The sequence below is a fragment of the Numenius arquata genome, chromosome 3 (assembly GCF_964106895.1).
Source record: "Numenius arquata chromosome 3, bNumArq3.hap1.1, whole genome shotgun sequence".
In the NCBI taxonomy this organism is placed as follows: domain Eukaryota; kingdom Metazoa; phylum Chordata; class Aves; order Charadriiformes; family Scolopacidae; genus Numenius; species Numenius arquata.
In genome coordinates this window covers 19,400,109-19,418,280 of record NC_133578.1, presented here as the reverse complement: position 1 = coordinate 19,418,280, position 18,172 = coordinate 19,400,109, and the positions used below count along the sequence as shown (strand labels likewise).

Here is an 18,172-nt window from a genome sequence, read left to right as displayed (position 1 = left end):
TGAGATAGGTAGAGTTTAAGTGGAGTGGGGGAAGACCACTAAAAAATAAAGTTGTGATGCCTTCATAAAAATTATGGCTTATGGCTACATTATCTGAAGTAAGGTGCGGAGGAGGATGCAAAGGCTGAGGACGAATTCCAGAGAGATCTAAACACACACCTACATACAGAAAGAGTAGGGCGACAGGAAGACCCGCCCAACAAGAAACTGAGTCTGAAAAGAGAGAGAATCAACAAGGACAAAATGACAAATGTCTAAGAGCAACAAAATTTAGTGAAGACTATAATATAGCATCGCAGAGTGGTAACAGATGGAGTGGAGGAGAATAAAGGACTAGCCTGGAATTCCTCCAGGAAGAAGTCAAGTGGAACATTAGTGAGATAAATTTCAGTGCAAAAGACAGAAACCAGAAGTGAGCAGTTCTAGAAAGGCATGAGAAGACGAGAAATGAAGACAATTGTACAAAGCATACTAAGGGGGCATGGAGATGAAGGAGGTCTAGGGACAGGACATTAGTCTGGTGAACAGAAACTTCTGAAGTTGAGAATTCTTTTGTGTTGTTTTTTTTAATATGAAGAGACCTGAACATATTTCTTGTGTATGGCAAGAAGAGAAACAGAAATTAAAAATAAACAAAAAACCAGCAGTAGGTCAGAAGGTGTATAGGGATAGGGACAAGGACAGGTTCATTGGAACAGGTTCATAGACCACAAAACAAAATATTGATGTTTGTTTTAGTAAATATATAGGAAGCTTAAATTTTGACCTTATTTGGTTTGTTAGTTTTAACAAGTTCACATGGAGAGAAGGGGGAATAGATAAACTGAATGGAAGGCTATATGATCAACAAAAAATACAGAACAGGCAAAACTGCAAGCAAAGATACTCATAACAGGTGATAAAAATCCCAGAGATTAAGATAAAGAAAGTCAGCAGAATCAAGAGATTTTCATCAGAAATAGTCAGCAGTATCTCAGAAGCATGGCAGATGGCATTAGGAACTGAGAAAGTGGGTACTGGGAGTCAGCCAGGACCATGAATAGTCAAAAGGGTTTGGAAGTGTATGAGAGGAACAAAAAAAGAGCCCGAAGGGAACCGATAAGCTTATAGAGGAAAAGAAATTACAGAGGAATAACGGAAATAAGAGCAGGAAAGAAGTCATCAAGATCAACAAAACAGAAGTGTCCTGGTTTGAGGTAAAACAGAACCAATTTTCTTTTCAGTAATTTTGCTTTTCAGTTAAGCCTCTTCTAACTCTCTGAAATTAACAACATATTTTCCAGACAGTATCTGCTTCTAGCAGGTAAGGTCTGATATTTATAGTTAATACCAAAGGCATGGTACACAGAGAGGCTCTTGCTTATACTTATTGCTATAACAACAAAGTCAGTTCACTTTTTTATGAACTAAGTTGGAGGGCCAGAAGTGGAAGAGCATAGAGGGGTTGCACCTGCAGGGAGGAGTGTACAGGATGGGCAACCCAAAACTGAGCAACAGGGTATTCCATCTGCATCATGCTCAGTATAAAAGCTGAGGGATCAAAGAGGTCAGCCTCTTTCTTCAATGGCCAGAGTCTAAGGAGGACTCTGTTCATCTGCCTTTGATCCCAATCCATGCATTCCTGAATGCAGTTCTTGTGTTCAGTTCCCATCTGTCACTGAGTCCGGTCTGGGACTTTCCCAGTGCCTGCCAGTAACATGATTGTCATCCTAGGAGCTTGACATGGTTTTGTATACATTGCATATATTTCCTTTTTTTAATTAATAATTTTATCTTGTCTTTTTATTATTAATTATTTCACTATAGTAGTTTAGTTTCTTTTCAACTCATAAGTCTCTTTCTCATTCTTCTCTCACTTGGGAAAGAAGTTAGAGAGCATCTGTCATTCTTTTTACTGGCCAGCCCAGCCCAAACCATGACACAGAAGTTTTACAAAGTCCATTCTTGAAAAGAGAGAAAATAAAAATGTTGAAAAGGGTCAAATAGAAAAGGAATTCAGAGAACACAGTGCTTAGAGAAAAAAAAAAAAGAAAGAAAAAGAAAAAGAAAAAGAAAAAGAGAAAGAGAAAGAGAAAGAGAAAGAAAAAGAGAAAGAGAAAGAGAAAGAGAAAGAGAAAGAGAAAGAGAAAGAGAAAGAGAAAGAGAAAGAGAAAGAGAAAGAGAAAGAGAAAGAGAAAGAGAAAGAGAAAGAGAAAGAGAAAGAGAAAGAGAAAGAGAAAGAGAAAGAGAAAGAGAAAGAGAAAGAGAAAGAGAAAGAGAAAGAGAAAGAGAAAGAGAAAGAGAAAGAAAAAGAAAAAGAAAAAGAAAAAGAAAAAGAAAAAGAAAAAGAAAAAGAAAAAGAAAAAGAAAAAGAAAAAGAAAAAGAAAAAGAAAAAGAAAAAGAAAAAGAAAAAGAAAAAGAAAGACCTAGGAGCAGGCAGAGCTTAAGAACAAGAGTACAGAAGTACCAACTTCTTTGACCCAAATTCAGAGCGGATATTGTTGGAGGTAACAGTCTCCACAGAAAGGACCACAGATGAGGCAGCGTTAATAAACAAGGGAACAAAGCTCCGTGGGCAGGAGGGAACAGGAGGAGGTAAAAAAGACAATCTCCAAGTTATTTGAGACCAGTAACATTCTAGAAACATCAAGAAAATAAAAGGAAGACCAGACAATAAAGGAGGTGAGGAGTGTTGCACCTGAAGGAAAAAAGTAAGAGACACAGAAAGGAAACTGAACTGGAGACAGGTGTAATTTAAGGGAAGAAGGAGAGAACAGAGAACACCAAAAGAAATGTAATCCACTTGATTGGTTGATATAAAGGATGAAAAAGCATCACAAAGCACAGAGATAAACAAGCACCAGTAAAGCAATCAAAAATAACATGAGAAAGGAAACAGTACCACCCTGATTGTTGCTCTTTCATATACTCTGAAACTTCTGTTATCTGAAGCTGTTACATATACTCTCTCTGACATACATTAGTTGTTTCAACAAATTACACGGTGATTTAAAATGCTAGTCAATAAGGGTGATTTGCTATGACAGTTATACTAGGAAAAGATGTAATCCACTGAAGCTTATATTGCATGTCAAGTCCATATAAGCAGTATTGGTCGAGGCATTTTATACTCGTACAGTCTGTAACTATCTTATAAATTCATGCCAACATACGCTAATACATCTTTTGTAATGTAGAACTGGACTAATGTGAGCCCTATTCTCCCAGGAATTTTAATCGTATTTATGGATCATTTGCCAGAATAGTATACTAATTGCTTAATTCTTCTCTAGATATAGTACACAAGAGAGTAAATAACATCACTGGTTAAGTCTTCTTCTGCATCCTTGGATGTACAGATGCCTGGGTTCTAGGGGAGGGAGTGTTTGGGGGATTTTAAGGAGCTTGTTTCGTTATTTTAAGCCTACTTATTCTTTTCCAAGCCCAGCGTCACAGCTAGTATGTCTGATACTTAACTTTACCAAGGACTGTCTTCAAGCAGAAGATTTCTGAAGGCTTGTAAGGACTGTAAATGACTGTAAACGGAACAAGTCCAGCTAATGTATTTTAAACCGAACCTATGCCAGAAAGTTACACAGGGCTTTTGGCCCCCAAATAAGGGTGCAATCAGGTCTGCTATATACGGGAACCACAGATTTCAGCTAACACAATAAAGCTCTAGGAGTTGATCTGCCTGAGAAGAAAAAAAAAAAAAAAGTTCATTGAAATTCACTCCTTCCCCGTCACTCTGATATGCTATTAAAGTCACAAATAAGCTCACAAAGGGACATCAACACTTAAAAAAGGATTGAGTATTGTGTAATAATTTAATTTGAGACATTTATACTCTAGTATAATTTCATCTCCTGATGTAAACATGACAGAATTCAAAACTCAAGGAAGCAGATTTTAATCCATCAGGATTACAAATCCATGTCCAAGTGGTGCAATTCTCAGTAGACTGGATCATCACAAACAAAGATTTTACTTCCCAAAAGGTACGTGAAATCCTACATTAACCTGCATCCTCCACAACTCCTGTGTAGTCAATGGGAACCCAGTAGGATGGGAGCTAGATAAGATTCCAGATAATTTTTATTTTAAACTCTAGGATTGCCATGGAATGCAACAGAACACTTTAAAACGTGCACATCATAAGAGCTTTCCTCTGTTTAGAAACAGAATGAGCATATTTTAAACTGGGACAGAGCATAGAAAAAGTCAACAAGAGACTAGAAGTAATAATAGGAAGTCAGAAAAACAGAACTGAAATCTCCCTTGAACCTTTGCTTATCCTTCAAACAAAAAAGGTCCAAAGCTTTTATAAGACAACTAAAGACTGAAACTGCATCTCGCTATACAGTTTACATTTAAAATGAAGAATTTTTAATAGAGGGGAAAAAAGAAGAGAGAACCAGAAAAAGCAAATGTCTCCACTTCTCCCTTTAGCAGTAGATCTGACTTGCACAGGGCAGTCAGGAAGCCTGCCCATTCGCCTCACAATCACTGCAGCAGCCAGATTAGTTTAACTAGCACTCTATCTATGCCCACTTATTATTAATCTACTAAAAAAATAATAAGGGAGGGGGGAAGTAGCAAGCGACATTTAATTAGTAAGTAAAAGATAAGAAATGTCTCCTTTTCAATAGCATAAAGATCAAGTCAATAAATCCTATGCATAGTTTCATTAATACTAATAGATATACTAATATTATTCCCCTGACAATTTTATTCATTATTCTCATTCTTGTTCATTTTTCAACACCCTGAACCACAAAAGTACTGCTCATGCCAAAGAATGATAAAACTCGATGATCTTTAAGGTCCCTTCCAATTCTAACCATTCTATGATTCTATGATTAGAAAAGGTGTGATGACTTTTTTAATCTGTCCATGAAAAAATGGAAATTCTGTGACATTGTTATCTTGTATTTGTCTGTCTTGTGTTTTAAGCACTTCCTGAATGTTCCTGCTTCCTCAGTTTTCTTGTTACTGTTATGCAGCATTACATTTCTACGGAGATCCAGTCAGCCTACAAGTAAAGATGTATTAAATTTGCATATCTTTCCAACATAATTACTCTCAAGATATTTTAGTCAACATAACCCAGTTTATAATCCCAAATTCTGCGGGTGAGACACTGAATGTAGTGTGTAACATCCTTGCTTGAAATCACTTCTGGTACCTTTGAACTGGATTACTTGAACTCACCTCTAGTACACCTTTGAACTGGAAGACCATACATGTGTTACCATACATATGATGGTAACTTCTAAAAAGATTTCCAAACAGTGTTTATAAACAATCAACCAGTAAGCCTGTTGCTGGTAATGGGCAGATTTAGAGAAACAGCTACTTATAAAGAATAAAATTACAGGGTACATGAACATAGGAGGTTCCACTCAAATATGAGAAAAAACTTCTTCACAGTGAGGGTGACAGAGCACTGGAACAGGCTGCTCAGGGAGGTTGTGGAGCCCCCTTCTTTGGAGATTTTCAAGACCCGCCTGGATGCAGTCCTGAGTAACATGCTCTGACATGCTCTGGGCAATCCTGCTTTGGCAGGGGAGTTGGACTAGATGATCTTTATGGTCCCTTCCAACTCTAAAAATTCAGTGAAATTCAGTGAAATAAGTACGATATACTGGAAAACAACTGATCCTCTGGAATGTAGAAAACAAAAGCCACAGGGAAATTGTAATTTCTTTTGGTAGAGGGAGGTCACCAGTGCAGAAGTCATCACTGGAATTCTGGTGAGATCTGCACTGATACAAATCTATAGATGATTTTGGATGTGCAGCAAGGCAACAAAGTTTGCTAACAACAGATAATTTCCTAATCAGATTCATAAATACAAAGCTTGAATATTAAGAGCTGCAGAAGGTCCTTACCACACTAACTGTGTTAAGGATGATAAAAAGTTCGATGAAATTCAGGGGGAAACTTGCAAACTGATGCACAAGAGGGAAAAACAATTCCAGTTTCACATATATAGTGAAATTTTCTGAACACCACCACTTAGCAGTGGGGTCTTGGAGCTTTGGTTAAAAATTCCATGAAAATGTTGCATCAAAGTTCAGTAGCTGTGAGGAAAAAAAGCAAACCGAATACTATGAAATAGAAAATGCACAGAGACCAAAACAAGGATATCCTTATGCCCACTGTACACATCTTAAGTTTACCTGCAGCTTGAATATCAAGTGTAATTAGTTCCTACTTGCCAAAAAGGATAAAACTGAAATGAAGAAGATTCAGAGGCAGAGAACAAGAATATCCACTGTACCAGGTAGATATATTAGAAGTCTATAAAAACATGATGGGTGTTCAGAGGCTGAATATGGAAATTACTGTTCACTGTCTTTCCCAACATAGTACTGAGGACAACTGGTATTAAATGAAAACAGCTGGAGCCAGGTTCAAAACAAACAAAAAGACATAGTTCTTCATGCAGCATATTGGCAAGCTATCTGATGGATACTAAAAGTTTACTTGAGTTCAAGAAATGTGTGGACATGTTCAGGCAAGAGCAATCTATCCAAGGTACCAAATCCAAAAGCACCGACTCGGGAACAGAAAGTCCTGGATCCATGAACTCTGAGGTTCTCAGACAGTACCCAGGAGATCTATCATAGTGCACCTGCCCCACTATCAGACATTTCCCTAGGCTTTTGAGCTGTATCAGAGAGACAAGACACTGAGCTAGTATCTTTAGTTTGGCCCAGCACAACTATTTTTTATATTCCTGTGTTCCAGGGAACAATATGGCAACTGAGGCATCTGAAGGAGATCTGCAGTCCCATACTGAGATTGATCAAAAGGTCCTCTGACAAGAGAATAGGAAGTTACAAATACACGTAAGTTCAAACTGTGCAGAACTGCACTAGGAACCTGATGAAGCAGAGAAAACCCTGTCTTCATTAACACAATCTCCAAAGAGAGGGTTACTAAGCATGGGGTGCTTCTTGTCTTAGAAATATTGTAACTCCCTGCTGTTTTCTGAGAAAAGCAGTGTTGTTCCATAATTGTCTGCTACACCAGCATATATCACTATGTATATGCCAAATCTGTAAACTGTAAACCAAGAGAGGAAGATATATGGTGATGAACATGCTGGGAAGGCAGGAGCATCCATTATGGGAACAGCATCAGCTCCAGGGCTTAACCAATTTACTGTATAGGATCCCTGCTGCCCAGCTCTGGATAAAAGCAGGTGCCAAAAGTTTCCAAAGCCAAAGAGCCCAAATCTTGTTTGCTATGACTGAATAAACAGTGTAAGAGATTCTTCAGTTCCCTTGAAGAGATTTTAAGCCATGCATAGTGAAAGACAAAGGTGCTATTCTTTACATTCCTATATTAAATTAGAGTTCTACAGGTGTGTACAGTGTAGCCAAGCAAAGACAGGAAAATTAAAAGGAAATTAAACTAGAAATTGATAATGACATTTTTATGGACATAAAAAGAGGCCCATGAGGGAAATAAAGTCTAAGAGATTACCAGGGAAATTTGTTTATAGCTGATGATACAGACATTGCTAAAATGTAAATTTAATCCCTGTCTCAGCAATTGTGAAGGATACTAAAAAGGAAACACTTTAACACTTCATATCTGTTGAAGCAGGCAAGAAAAGGACCCAGAGCACATCTCAGATCTCTGTGCTGTTCAGGACACATGGCAGTGCTAGTAACTACTTCTGACAGCACAGATTACATCTCTCACTGACATCCACAGCAAATATGCATCTTTGCATTAGAAGTTAGATGTTTCAGAAATTTCAGCACGTCTGCACCCTACAAAATAGAAAACCACTCAGGAAAGAGAAGGAGGAGGAGAGCAGAAGGCAGACTGGGCAGTAACCAAGCCCAGTGAGTCACTGCAAGACACTCACTAGCAGTAATGAGGAATTCACTCATGACTACGCACAGAAGGACTGGTGACAGTACACTGAGATCTAGCAGAGGGGACAAGTCTGGTGAAGGCAAGAAAGCATCAAGTTCCTGGAGAGAGAGGTCATCACTTCCTTCCGTAACAAAAGAAGAATGCCAAGACAGCTTTTCATTTTCATATGTTTCAAATTTCATGCATTAGGTAAACTTTACTGGCAATATCCAGCGATCTCCATTAAATCCTGTGCCCTGGTGATCTAAGAAGTCGTATTTTTGACGTGTTAGAACAACTACCACAACTGATATTCTAAAGATAAGATCCAGTCACAGTTACCAGACACTGAGCTTCATCCTTAGCAGCACTCACAGAGCTAGGCCGACACTTGCCACGTGGAATCTAAGCACCTAGGAATAATCATCAGTAGAATATATTGCTGTCATTGTTACAAAACTACCATTTTGTATTTTCCATATCTATTAGATTTTTCTAATGATCATTCAGCATACTCCATTAAAAACGTTACATGGCAGTCAACATTGAGGTAACACCAGCCAACCTCCAACCTTCTTATATACTAAGAGCTGCCTAAATTTAAAGTTGTGATATGCACAACTGCTGTTTAAGACACACATACCCACATGAAGTCTAAGATCTTACATTTATCAAAATTTATTCCTAGAACAAGTCTACAAAAGTTAGACGAACAATAGGGAGAAAAAAAGGGGAAAGAGAAGTCTGATTTTTAATTCTTTTTTCCAATTTTAAAAAGTATTGCAGATAACCCTAACAGGAAAATAGAAATTAAACACTTAAATAACTTTAAAAATTGAACTAAAGAGCGGTATCAGCTGGTACAACTGACCTGCATGGCTAACTTTCAGACACAAACCCCCTAAAAGCACAGCTAACGCTCTCACCTAATAAGCTTGACATCGGGTCTCCACCATGCAAATTCCTATCTCCACACCTGAAAGGAATTGCTCAATTGCAGCTCTCCTTACCAATGCAAGGACAAAGTATTTCTCTGCTCTTCCGCTTGCAGGATTCAGGCATAAAATTGACACTGCTTTTCCTGGAAAACATTAATCGCAGGATTGGGACATAAAACTGATACTGCTTTTGTTAGAATAGTTTTAATTGCATTAAATGTGGATGCAAACCATATGGGTATGATTTCTTGCACATATTTTAATGACTCTGTGTGCCTGCATAAAATCTTTAATAAAAATAATTTAAACAAGTGAACTCACTATGTTATCAGGAAAGAAACAGATGAGCCTTGAATCACTGAAGGCTCTCATATACATTTTTGTTTTATTTAAGCAGCCTGAGGGAAAAGAGGGAAGCTATTATATAAATGAGAAATTTTTTACAATACCTCAACACTCCCTCATGTCACTTAATGCCTGTTTTACATTTTTATTCAATGCACCAAGCTGAATCTTTTGTATCAGTTGATGGTTGCTGTATCAGTTGAGCACATCTGAGAGCTCTGTGCAAACTGAGTTTCCACTAGAAATTAACAAATCTTTTTTGGCAAGTTGACTAAAAACACAACTTCTGAATCCCTGGAGTTCATGTTCCACATAGTTTACCTTTTTTTTTATTAGTGATACCATACTAGATGGTATCTTTTTACTCAGTTACTTTAAAATTTGCTTAGCTCAAAAAATTAAAGCTTAATCTTTCCCTTTAGGAGTTATTCTCTGCTCGTATCAACAGCATCAGGGGACACAGATCCCATATAAGACATCCCAAAAAACCAGGAGGCTTCATCACTGAAACAACTGCTATGACTTAAGCAAAGCTATTTTCAAAGCTTTTCTTCTCCATAAGATCACCAACAAACATTACTATTTATAATTTTCAATGCATTCAGTCCTCATTTTTCAAGGATTCCTGTCCAAAGTTTCCCATATTTGTTTGACTAGTTAATAGAGAATCTGAATTTCCTTCCTAGATAATGTGATTCTGCCCTTCTACTCAGCCCTGTTGAGACATAACTAGAGTGCTCTGTTCAGTTCTAGGCTCCCGTCTTAGAAGAAAGATATGGACATACTGGAGTAAGTCCAGTAAAGGGCCACAAAGGTCACAGAAGGAGAAGCTGAGAGTGCTGGGACTATTTCAGCCTGGAGAAGGCTCGGAGGGGTCTTATCAGAGCATACAAATACCTGATTGGAGCGAAGTAGCAAAGGCTTAGCCAGACTCTTTAAGAAAAAGGGCAAGAAGAAATGGGCACAAATTAAAATGTGAGAAGTATCACTTAAACATAAGAAAAAACTTGATCCGCTCAATAAAATGGGAATAGCAGTATTTCCCCACCTCATCATCAGTCACATCTTGTAATCACTTACTGGTATTTACATTTTTTAAACAATTCAGGAAGGTGATGCTCTCCCTTTTAGGGTCACACTGAAATCAGTATAGCACAATGGAAAGCATTATGTAGCTTACTCTGTAGTTCATATTGATTTTACTAATTAAGCAATCTATCAGAATTTACCAGAATTATGGATCAGCTTCTACTTAGCTTCTGCTAAAAGAAGTTATCATGAGACCACACACCCTGATCACAGTACTGTAACAGCACTCATGCTAATGTTTTTTTTTATTAATAACTTTTATTGAAAAGTTAAGTAAGGCAAAATAAATATAGTCTTGCAAGGAAACAAGAAACAATATGAACAAGTCATATTATTTATGAGGTTCATTACGAGAGAGAAAATGAACCATAGTTGAGATTGCTTCTTCTCTCCAAAATGCCACTTCAAGTAATGCATTTACAGCATTAATATGGTCACATTCCTTACTACTCCCGCTTAGGTGGTCCCACATCTGCAGGAATTGGTTGTGACTAACTATGACTCTATTTTAAATTTTTTAAACAGATTACTGGGGCATTATTGTTGTGATTTATTCACATTTTCATACTGCATCCCTGCAAAACTCCTTCAAATAGTCTTTATTCAGAATGATCATGTGGCAGTATTCTTGGAAAAATAAATGGAATAGAGCATTCTTGGAATATTAGTCATTTAGCTATACATTATGTGACCCTGCAGTTAGCTATTACATATTTATGCTATTTAACTTTATGTTTTAGACCTTTCTGATATGTTTATACTAAGCCTTCCCTAATTCAGGTTATTAGGCCCAATGACTTGGTATATGAATTAAAGTACTAACCGAGGAGAATCTGACCAGAGAACAGGATCATCTCTTGGGAGAGAGACTAATGAAGGACAAAAGGACTTGAACTCCTTCAACTCACTCAAAGCACTTCTGCTGTTAGTGTTGTATTGCCATTTGTGAGTATTTGGCCACAATTTCCTGTTTGTTCCAGCATTGCCATTTCCGTAAAAACTGGCACTATAACATATGAAAAAAGTTAGTAGTGTGGAATCAGAATGGCAATCAGTAATAAGTAAAAGCACTACACACCTCAGTATGTGCATGAGTGTGAGCATTCATGTTTAGAATTGGTAAATGACACAAATATTGGGCTTCTTGCCCATGTTGCTACTTAACACTGTTCCTAAAATACCCATACGGAGCTTTGTTTCCTTATAAGATCTTTATCATCAAATTCTGCAAATAGGAATATTTAAAGATAGGGAAACACATACTCACGGATGTGTAGTCATTATGCACAGTCAAGGGGAAAGAATTCTTTAGTGAGAGAGCTCCTTCTTTGCACAGAATTCTTCATAAACTGACAGTTGCAATCAACCTCTTTTGAAGAGGGATGCTATAGTTTTAAAGAAGGCATAAAAAACCTTCTTGTTAAGTTGATATCACACACTGCCACAGGATTCAGTTACTCCAAGTTTGTGTAATATGTCCAAATATCAGCAAGTATATTTTAAACCTTTCTTTTTTGGGTGGCAGGGGGCTGTGGGGAAGAGTGGGGGTGTTAAACAAGCAAAATAGTTTGTAGTTTTAAATTTTCAGATCGCTTCAAGTCCCTTCTCTCATTTGTGTATCTCTACCTTGCTGCAATTCCTTCTCCTACAAAAGAACTTCACCTCTTTAATGTTTTCCTTTGGGGTATTATTCTCTAGTCCCTCCAAATGAAGAAGGACCCATAATGGGACTATGTCCTTTGAGTGAAAAAAACATATTCAAACTCACTTGCAATAGTCAGAAATGCCATTGTTTCCAAATGGAATGACCTAAACATACACTTCCTCAAGCAAACGTTCTTCACCAATTTATTTTCCTCTGTAGATACAGTTTCTATCCTAAACAGGCCTCAACAGATGTCTGTTGGACTATTTGTAGTTTATCATCAATGTTACATTTCAAAAACATCCAGAGAACGCAGTTTGCAGAATTAATACAAATGATGAAACAAGAGTCCAGGATAAGCACATGGCATACTGCTACAGCTTCCAGTTATGCAAAATTCCATGGAGATCTAATTATTTTAAATGAGCAAAGGAGAGGTTCAGGAACAACTTCAAAATACAGGTAGGTCATGATTTTAAATTGTACTTGAATATGGGAAACAGAAGCTGGGGGGAGGGTTGGTCCTATTAAAATGTCCATAAATACCCTGCAAAGCACCAAAATACCATGAAACCAATACTTTCAGGAATTTCATTCCAATGCCAAGAAACAGAATGTACTCGTTGTGACTAATACATTAAAATACTGAAAATAAATTCTAACAGATTAAAAAGATCTTGTAGCAAGTGAAAGATATAGTTAAATCATTCCAAACCTAATCAAGCTTAAAAGCAGGGCAGTCTTTCCCTATTATTAATAAGAATGTAAGCTGGATAAGTAGACTGGGAAACTATAAATTATGGCCAGTAAAAGTAATACAACATTTTTCACAAATATGTTTTTAATTAAAAATGAAAAGACAGACATTTTTACTGAAGCAATTTGCTGCACATTCTTAAGTTTGGTCTTCTGTGGTCTCCCACACCCATTCCAACAAAATGTTATTAAATGGGGATGAAACAAGAATACAGATCTAAATGCAAAATCAATTCCATGTTTTACATGTTTACATTTCTAGGTGGAAATATGAAAATATTTTTAAATCTTGATCACTTAATCCTGTGCTTTGGGGTCAGGAAATACTGCTCAGCCCTGCCAATCTGCAGTCTAATTATATGTGAAAATTGTTGTTTCACAAGGGTAAAGCAAGAGACAGAGAAATTGCACACTACTTTCAGGCTTCAGCTGAGCTTTTAAAACACATGGCCAAACACGTTGCCATGGAAATGTTCTGCAAATACATCTAGAATTTCTTAAGATGGAGCTGAATATCATTTTTAAAAATAAACTTCTCTTACAATTTCAAATATAATTGCTCTATGCTATATTCAAGGGAAACAATGGTTATTATCTAGCATTTATAACACCTAAAGTGATAACAGTATCTCCAATTCCATTTTGTGCTTCATACATGAAATTAGGCCACTATCTTCCTATGTGAAATACCCATATACTTTTTTTCTTCTATATACTCTTGAGTTTCCTATCCATCACCGCAATACATTAGCAGATACAAAAGTATCAGCTTTTCAATAAAGTTGGCAACAGTTAAAAACAAAAAAGATGAGACATGCTTCAGTAAAATTAAATTGGTTTTAAACAACATTCTAAATATTTAAGTTATTAATCGTCTCATTTATAACCTGTTAGTATTAATATGTATCACTGAGTGTAATAATTAAAAAGGGGAGAGTTATCTTGCCAAACTTTCACTGTTATGTTCAGTAAGCTATTTTTAAAACTGATTTGAAATGAAGCAAAAAAAAAAAAAATCTACTGCAAAATGAAGCAAGATCTGTGCCTGCAGAATAGCTCAGTCCTGTTACACAATGTGATACGTTGTTTAAAATAACCTGTCACTGTAGGTAAACAGTTGCTTTATACTGCATTTCTTAGGACAAACTCACATATTCACAGAATAGCTTTGTGTGCCACGTAAAGATAAAGCAAAATAAAAATGCAATGCAATCTTGTCATTTTCCTTTACAGCAAAGGTATAACCTTTGACCATGAATTAGTTAAAAGAAATCATATTAACAATAAAACCAGGCTGAAAATACGCAATAACCTTACATTGTTCAAATAGCAATTAACAACACATTAGATTTCAAAGATAAACATCGTTCTGCTTATGTAAACAGTCTACCCTATAAATCCTGTAACAAATCCAACATGAAGCAATTACACAGACAAAGAGATCGCAAATGACCTAAAACTGTAAAACAAACCCTTGTGTTAGAAATATTAGTATAAACTATGAGGTCATACCTGATGACTTAGAGACTGTAATGTCTCACCGGTTCCGAGCTGCATGACCTTTCTATTTCCAGAGACCCCCAAAAATTGCATTTCCTGTTTTAGAAAAGTACATCACAGACCCATCTATCTCTCAAAATCTTCTGGGCTAGTGAAGAAAGCATTAGCAGCCATTCTGTCCATCAATAAGTGCTGGAGTCATTACCCTCAAGATATCAGATCTTAAATATAGTTTCCTCCGTGCGAATACAGACATCCAGTAGTCAAGGAGGCTGACACAGCTATATCACTGATGCTGCTAATGCCATCTGAAAACAGTAAGCTTACTGCTTAAAGCAATCCTGCATCATCCAAACAGAACAAGCCACATCCTTCAACTCCTCACTTACGTTTTTTATAAAACCTAGCGCTGCCATTATAGATTTTGTTTTCATCTGTGGTCAGCTAAAGGAGAAATTAGATATTATGCAACCAGCTTTGCATTAACAAAAGAAAAACGGCAGATGAAGTGACATATCGAGGTTATCAAATTTTGCTTGCATGACCACTCCTCAACAAGCACTATCACCATTCAGAAGAAGCATCACAATCTGATCCAAAGGAAAATTACCAGAAAGAAATTATAAACAATTCACAGGCAGCAAGGTATTTAAATACCCCTGTGCTACTGAAACAGCTATTTTACGCAACCTTATGAATCCCAGTCTCTATTACATTAAAAAGGTTGCTTGCCCAAGTATTTTTAGTGTTTATTTTCAATAAATTGCATGATCACTGCATTGTTTCCATTACTCCCTGCTAGCAGCCAGAAAACAGCATGCCTTGAAAACGTGCCAGTATTATGACAGCAAAAATGTGTTTTGATATCAAACAAAACAATCATGCATGGGTTTTTTCTGAAAAGAGAGACCTTTCAAGCTAACAAATGTACAGTATCCTCCTTAGTAATTTTTAAATTATTATGACTACAAAGTAATAGCTGGACTTTTTATTGAAATGCATGCTTGATGCAAGTGAAATTGATTATTATAAATCATTATTTACATTTATTGCTATCATTATGGCAACAAACAGGCAAATAAAAAAATCACTTTACAGAACTGAGACAAAACAGTGCCACGAACAAACTAGAAAAAGTTATCATTTAATAATTCCTCTAAATTCTAGACCCATGGAAAAATTACTCATGTTCACACAGTGAGAAAGTCCTATTTAGGCACTCAGTCCATATCCTTAAATACACAGGAACATTCTCTCAACTCTCAACACATATTGAAATACATTGCTACCAGTCAAATTTTACAGACAAATAAAACTTGGAGGAAAAAAGTCTTCTCTAATTTAACTACAGCTTGCATGTTATTCAAATTAATTTGGATGTCCTTCTTTACTTTGAAATATAAGCAGAAGCTGAAACTAGAAGTAAATGGTTCTAAATTAATTCACCCAGATCCTATTCTGTTAGTTTAACATTATTATTATAGAGTTGTAGTAATTGCTGTTTTGAGTAATCAAGTTTGGCTTATAGTCATTCACATTATGGCACTGATAATAGCAAACTGGTCTCATCCATGAATACCACATATTTCCCTTTAGAGAGGGAAACTGCTTGCTATCAGTTTATAACTGATTGACTTTATACAGTGTGCAAATGCCTCAACATAAGGATGTTTCATCTACAGGGAAAGGGAACTCAACCATTACCCACACACGTGCAGAGGGTCTCCGATAACATGTTCAGCAACCTGGCAGAGGCTGGTCAGTGAACCCCTAGGAGGCTTTAAAGTGCAGCAGGAAACCAGATCAGGCCAGACCTGGCACTGTTTTTTATATTCTCCAAGAGAGTTAATCTTGAGGCCAAACAACCTGATGCCATCTTTTCTCTGCTGATGACAGTGGCAGTTGGGGTGCCACTTTGAACATTGTGAATGTTCTTGAAAGCTTTCCAGAATATCTCATGAATTCACTTTCAACCAAGAAAACACTACTAAATCTATGTGCACAGGATATAAATCCACACACACAAGGAGACAAAAGGCCCTTCAAAAAATAGGCAAGCATGATTAGGCAATAAAAAGAGGAAAATAGCTTTCCCCACATCAGAATGAAACAGGAATATCTCCCAGAGTAACATTTTTATTTCCAAAGGTAACTGAAAAAATTATAATAAAACACCATTACTAAATATTAAGTTATTTACTCCTATGTAAACATTCAGTTTCGCAATACTATGTTCTGATAAGTAGCTACTCACAGCTACTTAAGGGAGTACAACCTTGTATCTGTGAGTTGCTGGCAACCACTTCCAAGTCCCCACAAGCCACCTAGTGAGGATATAGAGACCAGCAAGATGATAAGAAGTGACCAAATAAAAAATGTCTATGCCAAGCCAACTTTTATAAATATTATGTAGGCTCTCTCTGTGCAAATCTTGCATTACGTGATGATCCACTTAAAAAGTAAAAAATGCAAAGCTAGGAGCTATAACCACAGATGTCAGAAATATCAATTAAGAGTTTCTGCTCACAAAGAGTACATAATCTCTCCCCCAGCTGGACATCAGAAGAATTCAAGAGCTAGCAAAAGACAAGATAGAAGACTATTTTCCTGAGTTACATTAAGATCTCAGTACAAACTATAAATGCACTCAGAAATATGCATGAAGAAATACTGTATATTATCCCAGCTACTGGAATCTTTTCCCAGGAGTTACTCCATGTTTGTCTTCATGACAATGCGATTACTATTTTGAAGAAGTGAAAATTTTAACATTTCATCAGTAATAAAACAGAAAGAGGGTATACATACAGTTCCATTTAGAAAGTATAGGTATTTATTCTGAGAAACGTTAAAGCAAAAATCTGGTAATTCATTCCCTTTAGAATATCAACAGGTATCACTTTATACCATTCAAAAGCATTACTCACAAATACAGATTGCTTTTGTTTCATTTTTCTTCACAGGAAAAAAGGAAAGAATAATAAATGGATTATGCAAGGTGAAATAATGGTCACTTTGAATCTATCACAATCAGCTTCATATCAAAAAGACCTGACCCAAGCAGTGCGTAAGCAAACACCACCAGCTCTGTCACACAACTTTCTAAATTAAATTTAAGACAAGTTTGCTAGTACTAATGATCATGATAGAGAACATTTGAGATCAATGAAAGGCATTGCAGATTGTAAAAGTAAGGCGTAAGTAAGATACAGTGTTGTACCAAAATAGCTGGAAGAACAATAATAACACATATTCCTCAGCAACATTTTGGGGGATCAATTTTACTATATATTTTTATTAAAGACCAGAGCATAAGTAGTATGAATGATACCAAAAATCATAGTTTGGCTTTGTTCAAAAAAGTTCTCATATTGTATAGCACTGCTAATATATGAGGAATGGAACATCACCAGGAAGACATGGATTACCTTTAGGACCACAAGAGTAAAATTGGGGTAAAATTTAATAATGCAAAATGCAAATATGTGAACGTACAGATTATTAAGTTTCTGCTAAGAATTGAGAGCTCAGCAGTTGAAAATTATAGCGGATGAAACTGTGGGGACAAAGCAGATCACAGTAATTATGAGCTACCAACATGATGCCCCTATAGAAATGAAATTTTAAAATTATCAGGGAAGATATTTCTAGTACATAAACATCAACATTAATGCAACAACATGAAGCTCTATTAAAATCTTACTGTTCTTGATTCTGATCACCTCTGCCTAAAAAAGGAAGCCAAAGTGCAAGATACAAAGATTTCTACAATGGTCAGAGAAATTCTGAGAAGAAACTGAAAACATTTGCTTTGTTTAGCTGAACAAACAAAAGACTAAGGGGGGGATCTGCGTAGGTGTCAAGATAGAAGCGCCAAGGAAAAAGAAAAAATATTCAAGTAAAAGAACAATTTTGGAACAAGCACAAACCTTACGAAGTTGTCATTAATGTTTCAGGGTTTTTTTAACTATCGGAGATTGAAGGTCTGCAAGAGCAGGAAAACAAAGACCAAGAGTGTGCCTTTCCCTCCTCTGTTTCTACAAG

At 36.5% G+C, this 18,172-nt stretch overlaps 1 protein-coding gene across 2 annotated transcripts in view; it reads right to left on the bottom strand.

Moving 5' to 3' along the window:
• The window catches only part of SLC4A10 (solute carrier family 4 member 10), a 129,715-nt gene extending 115,494 nt beyond the window's left edge, over positions 1–14,221 (bottom strand). For both annotated transcript variants that reach the window (XM_074145996.1, XM_074145997.1), the window contains exon 1: positions 14,141–14,221. In XM_074145996.1, coding sequence (XP_074002097.1) covers positions 14,141–14,221 — 81 coding nt within the window. The remainder of the gene's footprint in view (positions 1–14,140) is intronic.
• Positions 14,222–18,172: the final 3,951 nt, after the last annotated feature.